The sequence below is a fragment of the Eulemur rufifrons genome, chromosome 28 (assembly GCF_041146395.1).
Source record: "Eulemur rufifrons isolate Redbay chromosome 28, OSU_ERuf_1, whole genome shotgun sequence".
Lineage (NCBI taxonomy): Eukaryota > Metazoa > Chordata > Mammalia > Primates > Lemuridae > Eulemur > Eulemur rufifrons.
This window is the reverse complement of record NC_091010.1, coordinates 49,987,273-50,014,375: the sequence shown is the minus strand read 5'-3', so window position 1 is coordinate 50,014,375 and position 27,103 is coordinate 49,987,273. Positions and strand designations below refer to the sequence as shown.

General features: G+C 50.5%; 1 protein-coding gene across 2 annotated transcripts in view; it reads left to right on the top strand.

Annotated features, from left to right (window-relative positions):
* Positions 1–27,103, top strand: part of SH3PXD2A (SH3 and PX domains 2A) — a 213,566-nt gene that overhangs the window by 20,246 nt on the left and 166,217 nt on the right. For both annotated transcript variants that reach the window (XM_069459935.1, XM_069459934.1), the window contains exon 2: positions 24,403–24,483. In XM_069459935.1, the coding sequence (XP_069316036.1) occupies positions 24,403–24,483 (81 nt within the window). The remainder of the gene's footprint in view (positions 1–24,402; positions 24,484–27,103) is intronic.

The window sequence follows — 27,103 nt, the reverse complement described above, 5'->3', positions numbered from 1 at the left end:
GAAGTATCATCATGGAAAGAGCCCTAAAATGATATTTAGTGAAAAAGCAAGAAGTAGAATGTTATCTGATATACCATTTATGTAAATGGTATTTAGGTAAATATCGTTCCATTTATGTGTGTTTGTAGTAAAAGTATGAAAACACAGACTGGAAGGACACGTGAAAAACTTCCTGGCTCTGGCTGCTTTACACCTGCCTTTCCCGCCTAAAAGTATACGTCCCAGGCTGGGTTTTCTGGCCTCGGGTACAGCCAGTGAGATGCATCCTGTTTTTCAGTTCATTGCATACTCTCACTATTGCAAACCCTCATCTGGCTTTATTTTTATTTTCCCCTTCACCCCTAATCCTGACTGCCATCCACTCTAATTTGTTTAACCTAAGCCTGTGTATCCTCAGAAAATAGGTTGTGCTTTGTGTGTGTGTGTGTGTGTGTTTGTGTGTGTCGTTTGTGATCTACATGAGTGGTATCATGCTCTTGATTTTGTTTGGGAATTTCCGTTTTTACACAACACTGTGTTTATTTACATTGTCACGTGCCTCTACTTTGTTGCTTCCGACCGCTGCATAATATTCCATCCCCACATCCACCACGTTTTATTTACTCATTCTCCTTGTTGGTGGACACTGTGGTTGCCTCCAATGCCCTCTACTGCAAACATTGCTGCAGCAAACATCCTTATACCTCGCAGCCCCACCGCCACAGAGATTTCTCTGGTATGTATACCCAGGAGTGGGATGCTTTTTTTTCTTTTTTGAGACAGGGTCTTGTTCTGTTACCTGAGCTAGAGTGCAGTGGCATGGTCATACCATACAGCAACCTTGAACTTCTAGGCCCAAGTGATTCTCCTGCCTCAGCCTCCTGACTAGCTGGGACTACAGGCCTGCAACACCACGCCTGGCTAATTGTTTTATTTTTTGTAGAGAAGGGGTCTCACTGTATTGCCCAGAGTGGTCTCAAACTCCTGGGCTCAAGCGATCCTCCCATCTTGGCCTCCCAAAGTGCTGGGATTATAGGTGTGAGCCAACTTGCCTGGCCAAGGAGTGGGATTTGTTTATTGCTTTCCAGTTTATACGCTGTGAATGAGAGTTCTCATCTCCCTACATCCTCACCAACACTTGCTAATGCCCAGATGAACTTCCAGGCTGTTGGCCCTTCTCCCCATGGACCAATCCAATCCACGCTGGGAGACATAGTGAATCTTAATCTCTTCATATCATTCCTTCCTGGCCTGTCTTCCTTGTCTGGAATAAAAGTTCTTTTTGTAATGTCCTACCTAGTTCTCACTAATAGGACCAGAAACCTAAAACCTTCTTCCATTATCTTAAGAATTCAGCCAGCTTCTCAAAACTAAGCCTCCTTTGTTTTTTGACTTAATCTGAAATAAACCCCTTATTTTGCTTCCCGCCTTAGCTCAGCGCCATGACGCCTCACTGGCCTTCTTGCAGAGTGCCCTGGGAATGGTGCTGAGAGGTCCTCTCCACCTGAGTCTGCCCACAGTGGGGTGGGACTGCAGACTGCCCTATTGTCACCCCAATCACGGGAGCCAGGTTTGGGGTTTAGCTCTGTTTACATTGGGGTCTGTAGCTTTGCTTGCAAATGGAAAAAAGGTGGGGTTGTTTGCTGAGGATAAATAGGATAAAGAACCCTACCTAGCACTGCCCAACTTTTGGCCTAAACCATTGAACTGATAACTAGTCATAACTGTTTTGTGATGTCCTGTATTGCTAGTGTGGACTGTTACTGAAGTCTTGTCTTTTTTGTGCTGGCTTTTACTTTGCCATGTTCCAGCAGGGCTTTCACATAGCTTTAGGTTGTGTGTTATACACATGTGATGTTTGTCTCATTTCTCCAGCTACATCATGAGTTCCGGGCAGGCAGCTTTAGGGTCTTCCTTCCCCTTCTTCTCCCAGGGCCTGCCCCCCTCCATCCCGCCCCTGTCTTGCTCCACTGAGATTTGCACTTAGCAGGTGCTCAGTAAATACTTGCTGGGTGGCTAACACAGGATTACATGTTAATCCGTCATCTTCAAAGGCTAGAACCAGACCTATTTAAGAAAACAAATAAAATCCTTCCTTTAAAAAGTGGCATTACCTTCTTACCCTCACAAATGTTCATTTTAGTCTCCTTTATTGCTTTCTGAGGTGGGGGTTGTGACTCCGAGAGCCTCTTTAACTTAAAAGAAGCATAATAAATTACACTGTTTAAGAGAAGCTGGGATGCCTGCGTGTGTCCCAGAAGTGGGTTAGGAGCACAGCCTTCTAGACGGCTCCTCTGGCCACTCCCCACCCCATCTGCAGGGCCGGCCTCCCTTAGCAGTGTGTGGTATCCTACAGATCGCCATTAAATAAACAGTCCCTTGAAATCACAACAGAAAAAAGCGCTGTCTATGTATTGTACCAGGAGAGCTAAATATTATGGAAAAGGCCAAATATTTCCACTGTGTTAAGAAAATAAGAACCCGGCAGCATGGAACTTCCCACTCAGTGGGCAGAAGATGTGGCGGAGACTTCAAAAGGGGAAGAACTATCGAGACAGCGTGAGCTGCAACGGGTGACTGCTCCATTCAAAAAGGAAAGCACGTGTGTATTCCACATGCAGCTGCAGGAGTTGCAACATCGCCTGTCACCTGGGAAATAAATTAATGCGCCAATGTATGTATCATGGCTCACCCAAGCAGCCATCCAACTGTGACTTGGGCTGGGGCGAGGTCAGGAGGAGACAGAAGGAAATGCAGAACAGAAACATTCTTTGTTCTCCCAAGACTCGAAAGGCAGAGTGGCAGGAAGAGATTCCTCATCCTGGTCTGAGATGAAGATGGGCACTTGCGATAGGGCTGATGGCTCTAGCAGAGGCCCTGCCCTTGGGATCTAGGGAGCATCTCAGGCAGGAGGGCTCCCCCCGCCCCCTGACTCTGAAAGTGGAATATCTGAGTGATGTGAAGTCTGGCTTCTCCCACCCCCCTCCCGCCACCAGGTTGAGCTTGTGAAGCCAGGGAAGACTGTAGGGCCAGTGTGACTTAATAGAAAGGGACCCAGAAATCATCTTGCTTTTGTTAAAAAGTTAGGCTGGGTTATCTCAGGGCCATCCCCAAGGAGGCCATTGCTTGCAAGCTGACCGAACTCTGAGCTGCTGGCCTGCTTTAATGAGCTGGGGGAAGCTCATTTGGGGAGTGGTGGTAAAATTGCTCTCCGGACTTGCAATGTGAGACTGTTGTCCATGAATCATCGGGAAGAACTCCCAGGTGTAGAGAATGGACTCTTGTTCCTTTGGCTGATTTGGGCCCTGGCACTTGCACGAGCTTATTAACTTTCTCTCCTTGTCCTGCCGGGTCTGGCTACCTATGCATCAGCTTCGTTACCCAAATGCAGAACAGAGAACCATAGCATCTTGTTACAAAGACTTCCTTCTCTTGCTCCCAAAGATGTGCCAGTGCCCCTGCAGGGATGGCGAGCAGAGCCTCCAGCATTAGCTGGGCTGTAATCCTGCACCAGGAGCCGTGCAAAGCCGCTTCACATACGCCTCACTGAGCCTCACAGCGGCCCTCTGCCAGGGAGGGCTGTTACCACCCACTCTTGTCATCTCCACTTTACAGCTGAGGAAACGGAGGGTCTGGAAGGTGTAGGAATATTTGCCCTTGGTCATACAGATAGCAGGTGGCAGCGTTGGCATTCAAACCTAGTCCCCGTGACTTTGCAACACTGCTCTCTCTGAGGACTGTGCAGAGGTGACCAGAATGTAGCCCTACCCTCGAAAACCTCATGATCTAGTTATAGAGAGAAGACCTCCTTGCATGGGCCCAACGGAACTGGGTACCACAAACTGCGTGAGGATTCTAGGAAAGGGCTGGAAGGGACTCATGGCATGCTAAGCATACCGTGTGCCAGGCTGTGGGCTGTGTGCCTTGTACCTACAACCTGTTTAATTCTCACAGCACCCCTGTGAGGTTCATTTTACAAATACAGGACTGAGGCTCAGAGAGGTTAGGTAGCTTGCCCAGTACCACACAGCTCATGGGGGTGGAGCTGGGCCTGAACTGGCATGTCTTTCTAACTCCAAACCACATTCTCTGCATGATACCACAATAGAGACTCTGTTTTAGTAGACTTGTCAGGGAGGGAAGGCCTTGAAGGGTGGGTAAGAGGTGAGAAGGGACATAGGGGAGAGTGAGCATTCCAGACTGGGGGAAGTGGAAGAGGAGGGGGCCTGGGGAGCAGCAGGAATTCCTCCAGCCCCTCCCACAAGTGACCTAGTCTTTAAGCACATGCCTTGGTGCTATATAAGGTGTAATGGCTGCTGAGGACCTAATTTCCTTGTCTCCATCCTGCCCCTCCTCCACTCCAGGCTCCCTGGGTAATTCATTCGATGTGGTCATCTGCAATGGGTGTGGACCTGTCAGGATGACAGATTAGCCTCAGGATATCCTTGTGTGGAAGGAACTGGATCCATCCCTTGGTCACTGCCATGCCCTCTGCTTCTCCCTACCTCTTGCTCATTCTGAAAATCACCCGTTAGCCTCCAAACCCCTCCAAGCAGGGTCTCCTTATTACCTAATGGTGACCATGCTAACCCCTTGCTGACCTTATGAAAAGCATGCCCATGTCCCTTAGCTCATCTGATACCTTTCACTCATCCAGCAAGTATTTATTAAGTGCTTACTGTGTGCCAGGCACCATGTCAGGTGCTGCAGATCCCTGGGTGAACCAAAACAATTACATGCCAGGAGAGGAGGGAGCTTACCGACTAGCTGGGACAAGTGGCATTAACCAAAGAGTCACGTGAGTGGACATGCAGCGACGGACTGAGAGCAGGATTCAACTGGACAGGGACAGGATGCTCTGAAGCATGAACGGGAGGCAGCTCTGCAAATCTGGAAGGCGGGGAAGAATGTTCCGGGCAGAGAGGGCCCAGAGTGGCAGGGAGGGAGGTGGTTCAGGATCGTGAGCACAACCCTGTGACGTCAGTTTCTATTACTGTTGGGAGACCCATTCTACAGGTAGTTCACGTGAAGCCCAAGCATATCCTTTTCTCCTGAACTTGGGCAGGGCTTGCTTTGCTGGCAGACCCTGGACAGAGTGGGTCTAGATTTCTGCTGGGCTCTAACGTGTGCTCGGGGCCCCAGAAGGAATTATGCTGCTCACTAGGGGAAAATCCTAGCATTGGGAGTCTCGGCTCCTGTTTCCCACGATCTATCGTGTTCCCCAGGAGAGCTTAGCTGTCTGACACAGGCAGGAGCTGGGGAGCATGCTGGGGGCCCAGGGTGGGGTTCTGGGCTCAGTCCAGACAGAGTACATGAGCAGGTGGAGCCTTCCTAAGGAACTCTGGCGTGCACCTGGGTTTACATCTGTGTGATGTTAGGCAGCTCATGAAACCTGAGCCCAAGTATCCTTGCTTGCAAAATGAGGGTGAGGATGCCCCAAATGTGCGTGTATGCCTGAAATGCCCAGCCAGGAGTCCAGCACATGGGGGCCCTGAGCAACCACGGGCACCTTTGCTAGCCCATGAAGAGTTCAGGAACCCTGGGTGTGCAAAGCAGGTCCATTTGTGACTTGTTCAATTTACAAGAGGATTTCTCATTTTATGAAAAAACTTTCTGACAATTCTTTTATCTAGGGAGCTCCTCTATGGTTTGAAAAATAAAATAATTTGTTGTAGACTACCGTGTTTTACCCAAGAGCACCCCTGTTCTCAGCTTCATACAGAACTAAGCCAAGTGTGTCAGCCCTGACTTGAAGGAGAGTCTCTAGGGGTGTGCCACAGGACTCCGTTCTCTGTCTCTGACCCAAAATGTTGTCAATGACCTGCATGGGATATTGATGGCATCCTGCTCATGTTTACAGGTGACACAGGGAGAAAGGAGAGAGGATGCTTCAGGTAACAGGCCAGCTTCCAAAACTACCTCGGAGAAGGTTGGAATTAAATAGGTATTAATATAATGAGTTTTGAATGAACAATCCGAGAAGGAAATTGAGAAAACAATTCCATTCTCAGTAGCGTCAAAAAGAATAAAACATCCATGATTTGCCATGTCTTGCGAAATTGAAACTCTGTATCCATTAAACAATAACTCCTCATCCCCTTCCCCACCATGATACCTTGAGTAGATTCTCAAAATACGGTACTGTCCTGAAAAAAGAAACGTAATGGGTTTTGATCCATGAAATCACTTGGCCCAAGTGCGGGCAGCAGGAGGTTTGGTTTCCATAGAAGCAGGTGTCAGGGTTTGGGTTGCCTGGGAGCTGGGGGCGGGGGGCAGCAGCATGGGTGACGCTCCGGATCCTGGGTGTGCAGTCACAGAATTCACATTCCTTAGAGGGCGCTCAGAAGTTGAGGATTTAGAAAGTTAAGAGAGAGGGACGCGGGGAGAATCTGTTTCTGTTCTGCTCTCTCAGGCTGTCTACACCTGTCTGCCCAGGTGAAGGTTGCATTCTGCTCCCAGCGCACACTTAATGGGAACAGGGTATGAAGCGGGCCACTTGGGTGGTGGAAGACACAGGAGAAATAGGGCAGTTAGCCTCGAGCAGAGGAGATTCAGGGAGAGGGGTCTCTTTCAGGAGAGGAGTTGGATCTGTCCTCTGTGGCCCCAGAGGCAGAACTAGTGCGTGCGGGCAGGAGTTAGCAGGAAGTGGCTTCAGATCAATATAAGGAAGACATGCTGATGGTCACATGCCCAGAGGTTGCGTTTTCAGCTTGTGACTTCCCTCCCTGTTGACCCAGCCTCTCTGCTGGAAGCTGGAGTTGCCTGGAGCAGGGGCCAGTCTCTGTCCCACTGCAGCGTTCCCCCAAAGAAGCCCCTACCCAGACACAGAAAAGCCCAGAGAACAGAGAACGTTAGAAGCTGGGGGAGGCCCGGCAGTCATTTCCTAACTCTGCCCGTTCCCTTGTCTTCCCATTTTATTTTATTTTATGCTTGCGACAGAGTCTTGCTCTGTCGCCCTGGGTAGAGTGCAGTGGCGTCATCATAGCTCACTGCAACCTCAAACTCCTGGGCTCAAGTGATCCTCCTACCTCAGCCTCCCAAGTAGCTGGGACTATAGGCACACGCCATGACGCCTAGCTAATTTTTCTATTTTTGGTAGAGATGGGGTCTCACTCTTGCTCACTCTGGTCTGGAACTCCTGAGCTCAAGCGATCCTCCCGCCTCAGACTCCCAGAATACTAGGATTACAGGCATGAGCCACCGCCTCTGGCCTATCTTCCCATTTTAAAGACAAGGAAATCGAGGCCCAAAGCCCCTGACAGAACCAAACTCCATCCCTGTCCATTCTTGGGACCTACTGAGCCTCTCCTCTGCCCTCTGGAGGCTTCTACAGTAGGAGGAGGGTGCCCAGTCCTGGCGGGTTAGTGGATGAGAGGTTGCCCAGGGGAGTGCCAGGTTGGGTACATTCCTCAGGGCTTTAAGCTTTCAAAATAGCCTGGCAAGCCTGTGAGCTTCCTCCTAGGGGCTGGGGAGTGGCCACCAGCTGGCAGGGGACAGCATGAGGGAGCACTCTCAGCAGGGGGTTGCGGTGTGGGTGCCGAGATGTCTATTTTCATCTCTGCAGGAGTGAGTGAGGCCTTGGCAAGCCCACCGGCCAGGCGAGGCTGTCCCAGCTGAGGCCAGCACCCTGCCGGCTTCCCCTCCTTTCCTCAGCTCAGCCCCCTCTGCAGGCTCCCCCCCGCCTCCCACCCCCTGGGCTCCCCAACTCCCTTGGCTTTCCAAGAGTCCATGGGTCGTATAGTATGAGGCTGCACCATGAGGCAGGGAAAAAACGCAGGGTTTGAAACCAGGCCCACTGGGGTTGGAATCCAGGCCCTACTACACCCTGGCTATGTGACCTTGGGCAAGTCACTGACTGTCAGAACCTCAGCATCTTCTTCTGTTAGGTGGGGATCTCGCTTGTACCCATTCCCAGAATTTGTTATGGGTCACATGCGCTCATTTGCATATGGCTGCCTCTAGCACGGAGCCTAGCACATGGAACCTGCTAGGGCGGCTTCCGTGCCTTCCTCAGGTGCCAGAAAGCTGCTGTGCTCTGTGACTTGGCCGGCCAGAACGATGCTCCCCACCCCGTGAGGACATTGGTCAAACCAGACCTGATTAAGGAGGGTTAAAGGTTGAATCCCTGTCCTGAGTCAGGAATGTCATCTTCTTAGACAAAGCCACACTGCCTTAAAGAGGACGTATGCAAAAGGGATTGATTCGTCTGCACCTTGCTCTTCCCATGCCACCCTTGGCGCATTGGCCCTGTCGGCAACCTAGACTACCTAGCCTTGGGGATGGTTGCAAAGTATTTTCTGAAGATTCCGAGAACAACTTGATGGATACTGCCAGAAACATCTTTGAACATATAACCTGACATACTTTTGAGAGTTTATTCCCCAAGATAAATTTCTAGCAGGGGAATTGGTGGGTCAAAGAGTTTGCATTTCTCATTTTGATATATGTTGGCAAATGGCCCTCCTAAAAGAATTCACCTCCCTCCCACAAAGTATGAGACACATCTATTTCCTCATAACTTCATCAGCCCTGATCTTATCAAACACGAATGTTTTTGCCAGTCAGATAGAAGGGAAATGCTGTCTTGGAGTTCTCATTTGGCTTTTTTCAGTTACACGTGACATTGAGTATCTTTTTGTGTAGGGATTGGCCGTTTGTATTTCTTTTTTTGGTAAATGCCTATTTACATACTTGGCCCATTTACGATTTTCTTTTGGATGGTTCAGCTCATTACTTTGCAGGATTGTTCCCCAGGGAGAGGGGATTCTCCAAGGGGGTCTGGGGGTACTTGGCAGTTTCCTTTTGGGCTGTGAGATGGAAATAAGCTGCTTCGCCCTTGCCGGGAAGGGGCTGCTCTGGGCTTACTCCAAGCTTCCTGGGGTTCTCCTTGTTAACAGGGGCGAAGGTGAAGCTCCCCAGCCCCACAGCCCTGCAATGCTGAGCAGAGCGTCAGGGCAGGGCAGAGCTTGTGGGAGGCTGGAGAAGGGCTTGGTGCGGGACCCACTGCTTCTTGCATTAGGAGAGTGGGGGCCATGGCAGGATGCCAGGGAAGACCTGTGTGTGTGCAGCTGTGTGAGGACGCCAGAATGTCTGCAGGGGACTTGGGCGACTAGGGGTCACATCTACGTAGGAAGCACCGTGGCTTTGCTTAGAGTGTGTATAACGAAAATAGCAAGTTTACCAAAGTTGCTTTTGTGCACAGTATGTCTAACATCTAGAAAAGGTCAATTATCCATTACCCAAGAGAAATAATTATAAAAATCAGTGAAATAAGAAGGATGAAATAAATAACAAAAACAACAGATCTCCCACTTGTATTTAGAGCCGGCTGATGGAGATTGCAAAGCAGGGGACAGAGCCTCCCTTGGCGCTGCCACTGGTGTGAGAATTCCCAGGAAATCTAGGAAATGAGAAGAGTGAGCTACCACACACTGTTTTCTGCGGCCAGGCACGTGCTAAGCGCTCTGCACGTGTTATCTCATTTAATCCTCACTCAGACCATCCAAGGCATGTCCTCTTATTACCTCATTTTGTAGGTGAGGAAGTGGAGGCTCAGAGAAATTAGATATTTTGTCCAAGATCTTACACCAGATAAGAGGCAAAGCTCGGATCTAATACCCGAATCTGTTTGGTGCCACACACTGGGCTTCCTATCTTTTCTCACCAGCTCTGATCTCTTGTTTAAAGCTGGGGGTGGATTCCACTTAGAGGGTGGGAGGCAGGGGCTGCAGTTCTGGCTGGGCGCCCCAGCCCCCTCTGCAGCCCAGCTGGCATCTCAGAAGACAGGGCTGGGCCCCCCCCCCCTTATTTGGGGCTTCAGTGTGTGGCCTGGGAGAGCTGGAATCTATAGCTCATGCCTTGCCCTGCATGGGCCTGGGTGTGAGCAAGCGTGTGGGGAGGGGGCCGGCTCCCTGGGGGGTGGGCTCTGGCCAAGGGAAACAAGCTGAGGTCAGAGGGAGGGGGCCGCCCTCCCAGGGAATGCTTGGATGACGTGACTTTGTGGGACCTGGGGGGAGAGCTGGCTGTGTGTTTCTCCTCTCACCTCCTCAGCCTGATGAGGAATCAGGGAATGGGGCGGGAAGCCCAGCTAGATGCAGCCCCTGGCAGGCTTCCCTGGCCGCTGTGCAGGGCTCTTCTCCAGCCAGCTTGGCAGGGCCCTTCTGCCCCTTCCCGAGAGGCCAAGGAGCAAATGACATCCTGGAGTTGGAGTTGGCCGTGGCGGAGAGGGGGGTCCCCTCTGGCCACATGGCAGGAAGGAGCAGGGAGAAGTGGTGGGGGCTCAGAAGACACGATCTGGTACCCCCTTCCCTCATCCCAATTGCTCGGGATTTTGAGCCAAGTTTGCGGAAGGGAGGGGAGGTTTAAAAGGTCTGCTCTCAGATCCGGTGCCTGGAAGCAAATGGAGCATAAAACAAAGTCTTTGACTTCTAGCACTTCGTCCCTCTCATTTTTCAAACGTTGCTGACACACTGCACCGAACCCCTCAAGGCCTTAGTCATTCTTTGAACTGTCCAGAAACGAGCAGGTGAGGCACCTCGTGCACTGCCAGGAGGCAGGGGGACCCCACTGCAACTCTGAGACCTGCTCCAGTCCCTCCACTGCAGCCAGACTGTAGTCCGTCTGGGGTCCCAGAGCCTTTGGGGTGGGATTGCTCAATGTCCAAACGTCCCCTCCTAGGCTTTTCCTCCTCTAGGGACCCCATGAATTTTGCTGCCTGCATTTTCTCATCGCCAAGCCTGGCTTCCCTGTCCTGCCGGCTACTTGCTCAGGGCTGGGGGATGGGGGGCTCGGCTCCTTCATCCTCATCTCTTCCTCCTGTGGTCCTTAGATCTCCCCGACTCCTGTTCTTTCCTTGCTCTCCAATCCCAAACTACACCAAGTTTCCTACCCAAGAAACACTTGAGCTAGCTCTGACCTCTGCTTCTCTGCCCCTCCCCCTCGCCCCCTCTCTGCCCCCATCATTCCCTCAAGCCTCAGAGCCAGGGTCTCTCAGCTCCCACCACCCGCCACTTGCTACCTTGGTCTCCAGGCTCCAGCCACCCCAGCCAGTCCTGGCTCCCCAACCCAGCTCAGGCTATTTCATGTCCTCCTGCCCCACACCCCAGCCTTTGTCTCTGCTCCTTCTTCTGCCTCAGACACCCCTCCACCACTACAACCCTCACCCCTTCTCCCAGCCTGCCTTCCTCATCTTTCATCCATCACCTCCCTTCCAGCGTCACCTCCTCTGGGAAGCCTTCCCAGCTTGGTGCCCCCTCCTGGTCCCCAGGAACACGAACGGCTCTTGGTCTATCCTTACAGCACATTACCCCTTAGTGCTGCTGCTCTTTCTCACCAGGCTGGAGCTCTGCTGGGACCAGAGCTTTACTTTGTGTGACTTTCCACTGCCAGTGTCTAGTGCAGAGCCCAGCACGTAGGAAACACTCACTACTTCTTTATTGGCCTGGGCTCAATTTTATCAGACAAGTAACGTGTCTTTATTGAGAATCTACCACACGCCCAATGTCATTAGACATTGTAAGGAAAACAAGGGATGTCTGGATCAAATATTTGCTTTCAAGGATCTTATGACCCGGTTGAGACGGTTCTGGGAATGGGTTAGGGGAACTGTCATGCACAGAATCGACAATCTGAATCTCCCGTGCTGAAGTGGGCACTGTGGCTACACGTGCCCACGGGGGCTCAAGACAAGGGGAGAACTGTGGGCAGAGAGGGGCCCAGTGAGGCCTGGATGGGGTGGGGGTGGGATCAGATGGAGGAAGGCTGGGCTGAGCGCACGGTCAGGACTGTCAATCGAGGGAGAAACACGTTTCTAGAGAAGGTGAGCTGATTTCACCTAGTCGTGGGCTCTTCCAGTGTCAGAATGGGGTCAGCGGATTTTAAGCACAGTTTCTCTTTCCTGGAGGCCAAACAGGAGCTGATGGCGTTCCCAGTTTTGCTGCTTGACTGGGAAATTTTTACTGTACGCCAAGGTCTGCCGGGGCCAGCGAACTCTCCAGGCAAAGAGAGCAGGATGTTGCAGGAATCAGTTCTTTCCAGTTCTCAGTGTTAGAGGGCCCAGTTTATTTCTTGTTGTGTCTGCAGAACGAGGTGCGTTCTCTTAAAGTAAGGCTTTCAGCCGAGCACAGTGGTGCACACCTGCAGTCCCAGCTACTTGGGAGGCTGAGGCAGGAGGATCGCATGAGCCCAGAGGTTTGAATCCAGCCTGGGAAACATAGTGAGACTCTGTATCTACAAGAAAAAAAAAAAAAGTCAAGCTTTCTCCCTAACCAGTTAGGTACAGCTATCGTGTACCAGTGTTGGTGGTCAACAACATGATCATTGCAGAGGTCCGGCATAGATTTCCTCCAAGGTTAATGGACATGACATGATCTCTACCCACACAGACATGCTGTGCACCAGATGAGGGGGCGCAGGCAGCACCAGGGCTGATGCAATCCAGGGGGGTTTCTAGGAGCTGGTGGGTCTTGATTGGAGCTTATTAAACAGGCAGAGAGGATGGAGAAATGGAGTCCTTCCTGGCAAGAACCCCTTAACCAAGACTGACATCTTCTCCTCTCTAATTTTTTAATAATAGCTTTATTGAGATATAATTAATACATTATACAACTCAACCATTTAAAGTATGCTGAATTCAGTGGTATTCAGTCTATTCATAGATAGTACAACCATCAGCCACAGTCAATTTTAGAACATTTTCATCATCCCCGAAAGAAACCCCATTAGCAGTCTCTCTGTTTCCACCCCTACCCCCAGCCCTTGGCAACCACTAATCTACTTTGTCTCTAAATATTTGCTTATTCTGGACATTTCATATAAATGGAATCATGTAATATGTGGCCTTTTGTGTCTGGCTTCTTTCACTTAGCGTGATGTTTTCAAAGTTCATCCATGTTGTAACATATATCAGAACTTTATTCCTTTTTATGACTAATATTCCATTGTATGGATATAGCACATTTTATTTGTCCATTCATCAGTTAGTGGACATTTCAGTTATTTTGACTTTTTGGTTATTATATAATATTACATGATACATAGAATATTTTATAATGCTGCTTGTATTTGTGGACAAGTTTCTGTGTAGACCTAAGTTTTCATTCTTTTGGGTAGATACCTTAGGATAGAATTGCTGAGTCATATGGTGACTCTATGTTTAACCATCTGAGGAGCTGATAGACTGTTTTCCAAAGTGGCTGCGCTATTTTACATTCCCACCAGCAATGTATGAAGGTTCAGTTTCCCTACATCCTCACCAACACTTACTATCTGTTTGATGATAGCCATCCTAGTGTGTGTGAAATGTGTTTCATTGTGGTTTGATTTTCATTTCCCTGAACATCTTTTCCTGTGCTTATTGGGCATGGTATATCTTCTTTAGAGAAAAAGCTATTCAGATCCTTTACCCATTTTTATTTTATTTATTTATTTTTTTTTTTGAGACAGAGTCTCACTCTGTTGCCCGGGCTAGAGTGAGTGCCGTGGCGTCAGTCTAGCTCACAGCAACCTCAAACTCCTGGGCTTAAGCGATCCTACTGCCTCAGCCTCCCGAGTAGCTGGGACTACAGGCATGCGCCACCATGCCTGGCTAATTTTTTGTATATATATTTTTTAGTTGTCCATATAATTTCTTTCTATTTTTAGTAGAGACGGGGTCTCGCTCTTGCTCAGGCTGGTCTCGAACTCCTGACCTCGAGCGATCCACCCGCCTCAGCCTCCCAGAGTGCTAGGATTACAGGCGTGAGCCACCGCGCCCGGCCCCATTTTTAAACTGGACTATTTATCTTTATTAGTGAGTTGTAAGAGTTTTTTAATCAAAATTGTATGTATTTAAGATGTACAATACAATGTTCTTATATACATACACATAATGAAATGATTATTAGAGTCAAGCAAATTAACATATTGAGCTCCTTACATAGTTATTTTGTTTGTTTGTTTTTTATTATGGTACATAGTTATTATAATATTAATATTTGTGTGTGTGGTGAGAGCACCTAAGATCTACTTTCTTGGCTAATTTCCAGTATACAATACAGTATTATTAACTGTAGTTCTCATGCTGTGCATTAGCTCCCTAGAGCTAAGAACTGCAACTTTGTACCCTTTGACCAACATCTCCCCATTCCCCTCTCCCCACCCCTGCTAACCCCTGTCCTACTCTCTGCTTCAGTCACTGATGTAGGCCCGTGGACACGGGTGGCACAGGCTGCCAAAGAAAGCCCAGGTATAGCCATGGCTCAGAACTAATGAACCCGAGTCGTCTTGTTTGTTTTTCCCCATTTGAGCTGATGAATTTTAAAACTTGGAGGCAGAACTTCAAGAGAAAGCACCACATACAAACTCCCTAAGTAGATCTTTTGAAGGCAGAGCTGACTCTTAGTAGTACAAATTACAGTGCGACATTGCTTTCCATTTAAAGAGTATTTTTTAAGCTAGCCTTGTGGTCTTTTTGGTCTTGGTCCAGCCTAGTGGTTCTCAACCCCGGAACAACCTGGGGAGCTCTTAAAACTACCAATGCTCACCCCATCTTCCAAGATTCTGACTTAAATCCTAGGCAATGGTGTTTTTAAAGCACCCCAGGTGATTGTAACGTGCAAGCTAGGGTTGCAGACCTTGGCCTCAGGCGTTCAGCGTCGAACCTGGAATTCCCTGCAGCCCCACAAGAACGAGCGAATGCTGGATGTCAGCACAACGTCCAAGAGTTGGCATGAGCCAGAGGACAGGCTAAGAGGATGCAATTGTTTTCTTTTCTTTCTTTTTTTTTTCTTTAGAGACAGGGTCTCACTCTGTTTCCCAGGCTAGAGTGCAGTGGCGCAGTCATAGCTCACTGAAGCCTCGAACTCCTGGGCTCAAGGGATCCTCCCGCCTTGGCCTCCCAAGGTGCTGGGACCACAGGCGTGAGCCACCATGCCCAGCCATGTTTTCTAAGACGGAAATCTTGTTTTAAATTATGAAATCCATACACGTTCAAAAGAAATGAAATAACACAGAAATATACAAAGTAGAAAGTCAAACTGTTCTCATTTCTACTTCTCTGTGTCCTTCTTCCCCAAATAACCACTGTTATCTGTTTGTTGTGTTTTTCTTTTTAATGTACATGTATGTGCGCAAACCCAATCCCCCCATACACACCCCCCCAGGTAAATGTAATCATATGGTATACATACCATTTTGTAATCTTTTTCTTCTTTTCTCAATATACTGTGGACCTTTTCCCATAATGATACAGAAAGGTTCAATGCTGTATGGAAACTTAAATGATGATGCAGCAATTCTGGTTGACTTCATCTTTCATAGAGTGTATGAACCATAATTTATGATTTATTTGACTTTTTTTTTTTTTTTTTTTTTTTGAGACAGTCTCCCTCTGTCACCCTGGGTAGAGTGTAGTAGCATCATTGTAGCTCCCAGCAACCTCAAACTCCCAGGCTCAAGCTATCCTCGTGCCTCAGCCTCATGAATAGCTGGGACTACAGGCATGTGCCAAGACATCCAGCTAATTTTTCTGTTTTTAGTAGAGATGGGGTCTCACTCTTGCTCAGGCTGGTCTCGAACTCCTGAGCTCAAGCAATCCTCCTGCCTCGGCCTCCCAGAGTGCTAGGATTACAGACATGAGCCACTGTGCCTGGCCATATTTGACCTTTTTTTATCAGTAGACATTCAATATTCCTTATTATTTGCTGCAAAGAACATCTTTATGTGTATACACACAACACACACAGCATACATACACACACTTGTGTAAATAATTCCTTGGAGTCAAATCGCCCAGTCAAAGGGAATGCAAGTTTGGGGATAGGGACTGCCAAAATGTCCTCCAAAAAGGTTGTTCCAGTCTACCCCAGGGAACAAAATTCCTAAATACAGCTATTTGCCTTGTGTTAAAAGTTGAGTTTTGCTGAGCACAGCAGAGAGGAAGGTGTGAGTGTGTCAGATGGTGGGAAGGAAGCAGTGGGGTCACTTCCCCTGCAGGCTGTGTGTGGAGGAGGCTGCTGGCCTCTGGCCTTCCCTGGCTGCTGTGTTTCCCAGGAAGAGGAAACCACGCTGTGTGCATTAACCTTTGCCTCGCTCTCTCCAGGGTGTGACGGTGGCATGGGGCACGTTCGCAGGATGTGTGTGTCGAGGTCAGCGGGCCTGGGTCAGTCATTGATTTGGGAGTGTGTGGAATGGGAATCCCCTTTGCTGACCCTTTCCTAGACATACTGGGTTGTATCCAAGTCCCCTGGAAGCCCAGGAGTGTAATTCTTTTGATGGTTCAGGAGAGGATACATTTGTTTAAAGTTTGCAAGGCACTAGCTCCTGAAAGTCAATGTGCATTGAGTTTTCCCCCCCCCCGCAATTTCCATCGTGGGGTGAACCTTGTCCCCCACCAAGCCTGGGCACACTGCCACCCTTGCTGGGCTTCTGGGCATGGCCCAAGATGTCCACTGCCCATTGCTGGGCCTCTCCACTGGAGCACCTGCTGGCTGGAGGTGGTCAGACTTGTTTCTTCCCTTCCCCTCCCCCCCTCCTCTCTTCTCGTTTCTTTTCTTTTCTTTTTTTAGAAACAAGGTCTTGCTCTGTCACCCAGGCTGGAGTGCAGTGGTGTGATCATAGCTCACTGTACCCTCAAACTCCTGGGCTTTCAGCAATCCTCCCACCTCAGCCTCCTGAGTAGCTGGGACTACAGGCATGCATCACCACACCTTTCTAATTGTTTTATTTTTTGTAGAGACAGGGTCTCACTATGTTGCCCAGGCTGGTCTTGAACTCTTGGCCTCAAGCAATCCTCCTGCCTTGGCCTCCCAAAGTCCTAGGGTTATAGGTGTGAGCCATCATGCACGGCCTGAACCTTTTTTTTTAAGGTCCAGGTAGGGTTGTGAATCATGAGAGTTCCGAGTTTATACACTCATTTCCCCTCCAGGAAACAAAAAAAAAAAAAAGGAAAGAAAAAGAAAAGAAAAAGCCTCCAACTCGGAGGGGCTGGCCACAGCATGCCCATCCTTTCAGCACATACTCCCGGGTACTGTCATTGTTTTCTCCAGCCCTGCACAGCAGAGCTATTTTTTGCTCCTCTACTTTCCCAGACTGGGCTTGTTATTAGTAGTGATTCCACCACTGCCGGGCGTGTGTGTGTGTGTGTGCGTGTGTGTGTGTATGTGTGTTCGTCTGTGTCCCCGGGCCCTACTTCCTGCTTCCCTCTTATTTCTAGCCATGATCAAATGGAAAGAAATCAGTTTACTCTCCCTTTCCCCCTTTTCCTGGGTGTCTAAATAGCTAACATTCATTGGGCACTTACCATGTGCCAGGCCCTGTGCAGATCATCACATTAATGGGAAGCTGCCTTTATAAACCACACTTTGCAGCTAAGGAAACCCTGACTCAGAGAGGCTAAGACACTTGCCCAAGCCCACACAGCAGGGAAGCGGTAGAGGTGGATTTGAATTTCAAGTCGTGTTCATCCTCCATGAAGCCAGCACTGCCTCTGGTCCTTTCTGGGGCTCCCTTCCTGGCACCCCATTATTCTATCTGCACTGTTCCCTACACGATTTGTCAGTGTGAGCCTTGCTTTCCCTGCTGGGCTGTAAGGGCCTGGAGGTTGGATACTTTGCCTCATCTTCTCTTCAGCTTGGCATAAAACCAGGCACCAGACAAGCACTCAGTCCATATCTGTTGGTTGCTTCATTCCTTCACTTATTTTGGGAGCATAAGTGAGTACCTCTTAGGTGTCAAGCGTGGTGCTGGAGTTAGGATGCCATGATCTGCCGTCAGGGAGCTTCCATTCTAATGCGGAGACACAAGGGCCAGTTCACTCCATTCTCAGAACAGCCCCCGAAAGGTAACTACTCTTACCCTCATTTGCAGAGTAATAAATGGAAGCTCTAGCAACGTGGAGGTGTCCTCCAGACCCTCTTACCTGCTCATCACCTGCCAAATTAAATAGATAACAGAGACCCATGATTCCTGCAAACTAAGGCAGGCACCGGGTGTGATGGTACCCACTACACACTCTCCAGTGATGTTTGTTGCAGCACAGGCAGCTGCTATCGTCCCCTCCTCCGAGTCCCTTTAAAAAGCCGTGTGTTCAGAGAAGAGCATTTGGCCCAGGTCTGCAGGGGCAGCTTCTGTGTTTTGAATGTGACTGGTGGACACGTGGTTCTGGGAGGAGCCCTCTCCCAGCATGTCCTCCCTCCACCCCCAGAGCGGTGCTGGGATTCACTTCTGAGTTTACTGTGACTGCTCCTTGAACACAAAGTCCTGAGAGAGCCTGGAGCCAGGTGGCCAGGAGGACTAGAAAGGTCCTGCCACCTGGTCATTAGCCCTGTCGTCACCCTGTGAGTGTATTAGAGTGGAGGCCGCCCTCCACCACACCCAGGTTTCTGAGAGGCAGTTGTTCCCCAAATCTGCAGCATGACCTCCCTCCCCACCCCAGACATGGATACCCACCCCAGAGGACAGTTGGAATTGTAATAGGGTCCCACCCTGAGCGTGCTCATCCTTCTCAGCCTCATGGCCATAGGCTATTGAACTTGATTTTGCTGCCAGGGTTTTGGGTGGGCAAAGATGTGCTTGTGTTCTGCTCCTTGGCCACGGGGGATTTGCTTCTGGGGCTGGGGACAGTCTCCAGGTGTTGCTGCTGGCCACATCTTTGGTGCTTCAGAGGCCCTAAAATAGATTGTATCAGATCCTCCAATCATTGTGGTAGACTCAAAGGCCTAGTGCGCCTTTCAGGAAAGGCTTGGGGAAAAGGGGAGACCCGGGAGGGAGATGGATTAACCTATGTTAAGTAGAGACTGACACAGCTTGGGCTAAGTTGTTCTGAGCCAACAATTAGCAAACAAAGGTGGATGTAATAATTGACTAATCGTGAATAGCATAGTGTGAGCACCACGAGGGAAGGTCAGGTCGCAGACTTGCCAGGCTAGTGAGGGCCCAGGTCAGATGTTGGGACTCTGCAGGGCTTTCTGTCTGGCTGCAGCCATGTGTTGTCAAGAAGGGTCTTTGACACCAGGACCTTCACTGCTTCCCAGTGGGGCTCAGTCGGCCACAGCAGACAGGAGACACGGCATCAGCCCAGCGTCTGGTGTAGCCGCTCACACTGGGAGCAGCAGCCCTGGTGTCCTCCACCCTGCGGGCAGCCTGGATCTAGAGGACCAGCTTGGCCTAATTTGGGGCTTATGTGGCCCCCTCTGTCCAACACCCCACGATAGAACTTAGCACATGGAGCACTCTGAGTGGAAGGTTTATACTTACTGGTACCTTAGGCAGGATGACATCATCTTCTTGGGGAAGAACTTGATGTGATGAACTTCTCCAGCAGGAAGGCAGGGCAGTGAACATGTGCCCAGATGTGAACTTCCCACTATTGGCTGCTAGATTATGTTCATTCTGATTTCTAGGGCCATATCCTTTAGCCATCAATCCCAAATGTTAGGTATCCCTCCATTCCCAGACTCCAGAAGAGTTGGGGAAGTTGAAGAGCTGGGTCTTAAAGAGATCCTGTGGCCTTGAAGACCCTAGAGAGCAGTAACAGCCCACCCAGGGGAACAGGTGTGTGTGCGTTAGAATAGTGTTAGCCCCTGTCTCTGCATGGCTGCAGCCCCGAACCAAGGTGCATAGTTTGGAGAATGGAGTATAGGTTAAATCTCACCCCTACTTGTCCCTGTCACCAGGCAAACTCTGGGCAGTGAACAACCTGCCCAACTGTGTGCGATGGCCGAAGTCCTCGCCAGCTGATCCCAGCCCCATGGTCATGTGAGCAGGTGAAGGAAGATTGTCATTGAGTTTCCATGTGGCCTGGGGCCAGGGGTAGCTGGCAGGAGTCCAGGGAAAGAGGCCTCCCTCAGTAAATTGAGCCACTGCTCCAGGGAGATAAACAGTTCCCTCCATAACTCCTAATTCTTTGCCTCTCATGGTACTTTTTTCAGCAAAGGGGGCAACAAGTACTCACCAGAACTTTCTAATTAAACACAAGGCAGGTCCTACGCCTTCCAGGAATGGCTGGGTTGTAAATTTGTGGTTGTTACTTAGTCCCAGCCCAGATCAGATCAGGGATATCCCTCCATGGGAACTGGGTGGGCTTCATTCTGGGTGCTCTGGAGCTGAGCTGTGAGTCTGATCTGCATCAAGGCCATTGTCTTGTTGAAAGGAGCAAGGCTCAGAGAGGACAGAAGTACCCGCTGGCAAGACAAGCTTGGAAGCCTCAGACACGGCTGGGCCTCATGCGCCGAGCGGCCGGAAGGCAGCCCAATACGACCTCAGAAAGGGCAGGCCGGTCAGACCGAGGCGCTGAGCTTGTTGCCCATCGAGAGTCCCCACGCTGTGTCTTGGTGGCAGTTCTCCTGCTCCATCAAGGGTGACGTGGCAGGAGAGCAAGAGCCTCTGGGTCTCTTCCATCTGGTTGACCCAGGGGAAGCTGGAAGCAGGTGCTGGTCTGTAGTGAGCCTTCACAGACGCCCGCCATCTGCCCCACATGGCCAGAAACAGGGGAAATAGAATCCATGGGTTTTTTAAATCCAGAAGGAAGGGAAACTCCACCCGGGAAACATAACCCCAAGTAAAGTGTTTGGAAGCAGGATGTTTAATTGCCAAACCTTTCTTGAGATCCAGCTGCCGGGTAATGTTATCTTGGCTGCTCCTGGAGCCAGAGGAGAGTTTATCTGGGCCCCAACTCAGGCTGTAAACAGAGCCGGCTTTCTCAGATGACCTCTGCCCTGTCCCCCTTCCCTGTCACCTGCTTTTCTCCCCCGGTTTATCTCTGAAGTTTCCAGTGGTGGCAGGGCCAGCTCAGGGAGACTTGAGAAACTGGTGTTGGTGTCGGGGCCGGTGGGGTAGGGCTGGAATTCCGTGTACCCATCACTCATCGGGAGTGACAGTCAGGGAGGTTCAAGGTTTGGAGCAAAGCAGACGAGCTGCTGCCAAGATGAGATAAAGGGGTCTGCAGACCATCCTGCATCTCCAGGCTTATCTCCAGGGGTCTCTGGCCATCTCCTCAACCCAGGATTTAGACCCAGGTCCCGGGGGCGGGGAGGGGTCTCTGGCAAATCCTAGAAGTTTGGGAGAACGTGGGACTGGGGGCTTGTTTCCCCACCCCCACCCTGAGTCATACTTATGCCCGCTCAGGACACAGGAAGGGGGTGCAGGATGTTGGCAGGAGCAATCTTTCGCCAAAAAAGGAAAGAAATGCTTTTTTTTTTTTGCCCCGGGGGGTGTGGGGGGAAGCATGGTCATGTCCTGGCCAGGTGGCTGTGGCCAGCAAGGGTCACACAGACAGCTCTCTGTCATCCCTTTCTCCTGGCTGGGTCTCTAAAGGGTGCGCCTTTGGTGTGGGTTCAGATCAAGAGTTAAAGAGACAGGACTGGCTGTGAATTTTCAACTGTTTCTGAGGAGGGCATGCTCTGGCCATGTGAGGGGTAGCCCTAGGCTGAGAACTAGGAGGTCTGCGTTCCCATCCCAGCTCTGCCACTAACAAGTGTGAGCTCACAGCAGTGCTAAGCATGCGTGCCTCAGGCCTGGCCGCCCTGAAGCTTGTGCCCATTGTGCAGAGGAGGAGCCTGAAGGCCTGAGAGGCTGGGCTGACGTCTCACGCTGGTGAGGAGGGTGCTGGGAGCGAAGCCCAGCTATGGCTGACTGCAGAATCCCCTCTTTCTCACCTGGTCATGCCCCTTCCTTGACAAATCACCACCCTGGGCCCTGGGTTCCTCCTTTGCAAAAGTAGAGGCCTCCCAGGATCCTCCCAGCTGCTAGGGACTGTGAGCCTGCAATTAATTCTCTCTGGGAGGTGAAGGGAAGCCTAATTGCTAGAGGGGATGGAGGACGGGTGTGTTAAGCCCCAGTTAAGCCCTTCCTCTGGGCTCCCCTTGGCTGGCTCAGGAGAAAGGCTGCTGTCTAGTGGCCTAGCAGGGCTCCCTGGTGCACACGTGCGCTCTCTGGGGAGGGCCAGGCCGCGTGGGGCAGAGGTCAGGGAGGCAGCACCTGGTGCCTGCACAGCATCCGCTCCCTACCCAGGACCTGTGGGAGGAGGAGATGCAGGTGGGGAGCGGAGATGGGGCTGGAGTCAGCAGGGGAAATGGGCTACAAAATAACCCTCGTGGGAACCCCGGAGCACTTTGCCACAGTTGATGATGCTGGTTGTATGAGGGTGTCCTCTGCGTCAGTCTGGTTTTGTAGCATTCCTCACCATTGACTTTGGTCTGGGCCCCCAAGTTCTGTCTCTTCTTGGGCTCAGGCTCTCTGAGTTGCCTTTACTCCCCTGTTCCTCTGGGCACACTCCCTGACGAGGGCTTTGTGGGCTTCCCAGACCACCTAGAGCTTTACTTAATGGGCAGGCACCCTGGCTTAGGCCTGTAATCCCAGCACTTTGGGAGGCCGAGGTGGGAGGATCCCTTGAGGCCAGGAGTTCAAGACCAGCCTGAGGAACATAGCAAGACGCTCCCCCATCTCTACAAACAAAACAAAAAAGGTGTTGTTCAGTGGTCCTGATCAAGTAGTTTGATTGAAATATCCAAACTCCTAAATTTACATATGGGGAGATAGTCCAGTGTGGTTAAGAGCATAGGGATTGAACTCAGCTAGACCTGGGTTCAAGTCCTTTGCTCTGCATTTTGTTAGCTGTATGACCGTGGGCCAGTTACTTAGCTTCTCTGAGCCTCACCCTCCTGTACAATATGGGGATGACAGCGGTAGCTGCCTCATTGGGCTGAAGGTTAAATGAGCTAATGCACATAAATGCTTTGCACTGTACTGGTGTCTAGTAGCATCTAGTTACCCAAATATTAGGTAACATGATGTTGTCTAAGTGGTTTTACAATTGCTCATGGGACATACATTTACATATGATATAAAGCAAAGCGTGTCCCCATTTATTATAATAATAGCCAGTAGTTTGTTTTGAGCTCAGGAGGTTAGGAGTGGCCTATTACTTGATGTTCTTCCTTATCAGGGTCACGTGTCATAAGTACCCATGTCTGGGTGGCAACATTCAGTCCTATTTGCTTGGCTTTATGGCCCTTTGCTCGGTTGCATTTCAGAACAAACATGCCCCGTGGCATAAGGCTGCCTCTGTGACTTAGAGGTGGGAGAGGGGAAGGGACTGGATTCAGAGCTCATTTCCTTGTCCATTAACTGGGGACAAGGAAAGGGACTGGACTGCTCCAGGCCTCTGGGGGCTCAGCCAGTCTGGTAACGAGGTGTCCGAATGCTGCTCCTTTTTGCTGATGTCCCTCCTTCTCACCAGGGCCTAGGCCCCTGGCTTCTCTGGCTGTTTTGTTCTTCTCACTGATAGAGTCCCCACCCCAGACCTACAGGATGAGAATCGCTAGGCAGAGGCCCAGGAGTCTGAAATTTTGTGCAGCTACCCAGGTGGTCCTGATGGTGTCCTGGCATGGGAACCACCGCTGGGGACCTGCAGCCACTGCCTCTCTCCTGTCTCACCTGTGTGGCATCGGTGTTCTCCCTTTGCTCTGAGAACAATGCCAGAGGAGGAAGTCAGTAGAAGTGCCCTGAGGCTGCAGGAGGGGACCCAACCCTCTAGCTCAGGCCTCTCCCAGAAGGGACAGAAATAGTGGGAACAGCAGGCCAGATTGTGCTGGCCAGGGGCTTTCTCTCCTGCTCCAGTGACCTCCTGGGCCAGGGCCAGCCTTCCAGAGTGGCCTGAGGCACTGCAGAACCTGATGGAGCCTTGGGACCAGGGGTGACAATCTGGCCCTGAAACGCCTTCGTTGCCGAGGCACCCAAAGAGAAAAGTTTTCAAATCTTCCACGTGCTAATAGCTCTCCTTTAAATCTACTTCTCATCCAGAGGGCCGGTTCCGTTGTCCAACACAGCCAGATGTTTTCTGAGCGCTGCTCTGTGCCAGGCACCGAGCTGAGACTCGGCAATACTGAGATGAATCACACATCTCTGAAACGCTTATGATTTCCCGAAGTGATTTTCGCAGCGAGTCCTGAGAATCAGCTGCAGCAAAATAACCTGGAGTTTGTTAAAAGTGTAGCGGTCCAAGCCTCAAAACCTGGCAGAATTTCAGAGAGTGGGGCCCAGGCACCTGCAATTTTGGAATGCCCCTCATAGATCTCATTCATTCTCAAGTTTGAGAATCAGTGGAAATTAGCTGCTTAAAAAAAAGCAATTTTATGTTCCTTGTATAAAATACATATAAGTAAAAATAAGGAAATTAAAACCACTTGTTTTAATCCTGCCCTCGTAAGATAATCATCCTTAGCATTTTATGGAGTGCCCCCCTAGATGTGTGTGTGTGTGTATTTTAAACATATATTGTGGCAGCCACATGGTAGCTGACATTGTGCTAGGCCCTGGGGACACATGAGATGAGAAAAAGAATGGTCCCAGCCATACAGAACACCTGCAAGTCCAGTTAAGTGATATCTGGAAGCTTGAAGCCCAGCCTTGGTCACCTGCTCACCTGCTCTTGCCTTTTCCCCGCAGGTATACATCATCAACGTGACCTGGTCCGACTCTACCTCCCAGACCATCTACCGGAGGTACAGCAAGTTTTTTGACCTGCAGGTGAGTTGGTTGGAGCTCAGATGGTGGCTCGAGTCTCTCTGGTAGGCTGGCCTCTCTTGTGTCCTCACTCATCCAAGATCCCCCAGCAGAGATCTCAGGGTCAGAGTCCAGGTTGGAGCAGAGGGACAGAAGGGGGAAGCTGAGCCTATTCCAGTTTTGGGTATTGCAGGAGACACTCGGGGCTTTGTTGGCGTCCTTGGATGATCTTAACAGTCATGCTTTGTCACCCCCCCTTCACCTGGGGGTAGGAAACCATGGTGGAGAGTTGGGAGGATGGCCGCAGGTGCTGTGTGCCTGAGCAGATGTGTCGACACACATCCAGGGTGAAACACAAGCCGCCACATCATTGCAGGCAAAGAAAAGCAAACACACGGAGAAGACGGAAACAGAAAATAAGCAATTTCTTGAACTATAGACACAACTTGGCATACCACTGTGTCTGTCTAACCAGACGAGGCACTTGCCACCCGGTTTGTACATGTGCATGGTAGGTGTGTCTCTAACACACATAGGCATGTTCACTTGGGGGAGGGTAGTATGGATCTTGGAGTTACCATTGCAGACACCCCTTTGGTACAAGCTAATTTAGTTAGGCATCTTTTGGTTATAAGTGACAGTTTTACACTCACACTGGCTTAGACAAAAAGGAGACGTGGTTGGAAGGATGCAATCTACCATGTGGACAGTGAGGCAGTGGCCTTCAGGAATGAAACTCCTGAAACCAGGATCTCCCCTCCCTTTGTCTTGTCTCTACTTTCCTCTGGGCATTGTCCTCAGCTTCTGTTACCTCACACCCTGAGGAAGTTGGCTGTCAGCAGCTCTAGAATTTCCTATCTTGTGGCTCTCAACAGCAGAGAGACTGACTCTGTCCTAGTTCCAAATTGAAAAATCCCAGGGAAGACTCTGATTGGTCTGACTTGGGTCAGATGTCCTCCCTGGACCAATCAGGATGACAAGGGGTCGAGGGTCATGCTGCACAGACATGGCCACTAGGCGGCCCACCCCTGTATATCAGAGACAAGGACCAGAGAAAAGGGAATCATTGTGAGTTGAGCAGCACCCCTTCCCATCCCAGGAAAGGAAAGCCAAGATGTTCTAGATTCCTCCTCAGGGCTCTGAGCCTGACTTAGGCCAATAAAAGTGCAAAGAAGAAACTCCCACTCCTAGCCCTCGCAACAGGGTCCACTCGTTCTTCTGCAGGCCTTGGTGGTGAGTCACCTTGAGAGGTCAGGCCTGCATGTTTGCCCCCAATACCTGATTTTATCTCCCTGTCCTTAATCTACCTGTGAGACAAGCCACAGGTGAGCCTGCTTCCTGTGTACAAATCCTCTCTTAATCCCACAGTATGGTATTGAATATCCCATTGAGTGTGGGCTTGAAAGCCACTCCTTATCCTTCTGACTTCTTCCTCTTCCCCCCTTAATTCCTGCCCAGTCTCCCTGGGTGCAGTGTGAACTGGTGGGGTTTGCTGACACCCCATCAATGGGCGAAGTGTGCTGGACAGGAAATGATAACTCATTCGGGAAGAGGGAGCCTTGAAAGGACTCATTGATGAGCTGGCGGGGGCCTGAGAGCCAGTGGGAACTTCCACATCAGAACTTTTCTTCTTCTCCCCTTCTCTTCTGGTCCCCCAGCCCCTCCCAAGTTGCAGACTGTCACAAGAAAGGAATGCTGCTCCCCCACCCCCCCCTCCCTTGCCTGGAGGCCTCCTTTCCTCATGTAGGGAGGGGACACACAAGCAGGGAGCAGCTTGTGCAGTGCACTGGCCCTGGCCTTGGAGTGGCCATGAGCATGGCCAGACTTGTCCCTGTGGGTCATTGCCAGCCTGTAGATGCAGTTTGGGAAGGGCTTGGGATGGTTCCTTGGAATTAAACCTTTGAGCCAAGTGTGGTGTCTCTGTGAACCCGTGTCACATGCCATGATGACTCTTAGTGGCATGCATTTTGGAAAGCCTTCCTCATTTATCAGGGTTACCGATTTCAATATGGCGGCTCCTATAGGGAAGAGCAAAGGGAGTTGCTAACTTCATCTCTGGCCATTGGTGGCCCTCAGAACTCAGCTTTCTGAGAGTGGCGTAGAGTGTAAGCACTGGGGACACATTGCCTGGGATTGGTAACTGGCTCTGTCACTGTGTGACTCTGGACAGGTTCCTTAACTTCTCTTAGCTCACTTTTCTCATCTGTAGAATGAAGATTAGAACAGTACACACCCAGCAGCAGGGTCGTTAGGAGGATTGAATGAGCCACTCCTTGGTTGCCTGGCAAGTTGCCTGTTGTCACCAAGTGACAGGGACATTGGCTACATGGTAGCAGGGCCTGGGGCATAGGGCCTGGTCCCCCGGTGCTGCTTTGATGCTGTCCTCACTCAGCTTCTTCATCTGTGCTGATGGGCTGCCCTGTGCCCAGTCCTGTGCCAGGGTGTTTATGGTCATGTGAGTCCCGGCTCCTCTCTGGAGCTTGCCTCTGGGGCAGGAGGGGAGCATGTTGGGATTGGGGTGTGGTCCACAGGGGGCAGCTCTCAGGAACGTTTTGCTCCTTCCCTATCAGCTGAGCCCACGTGGGACCCTGAAGGGCCCAGATTCGCTGAGGTGGCTTCACCAACTCATGATGCTGCACCTTCT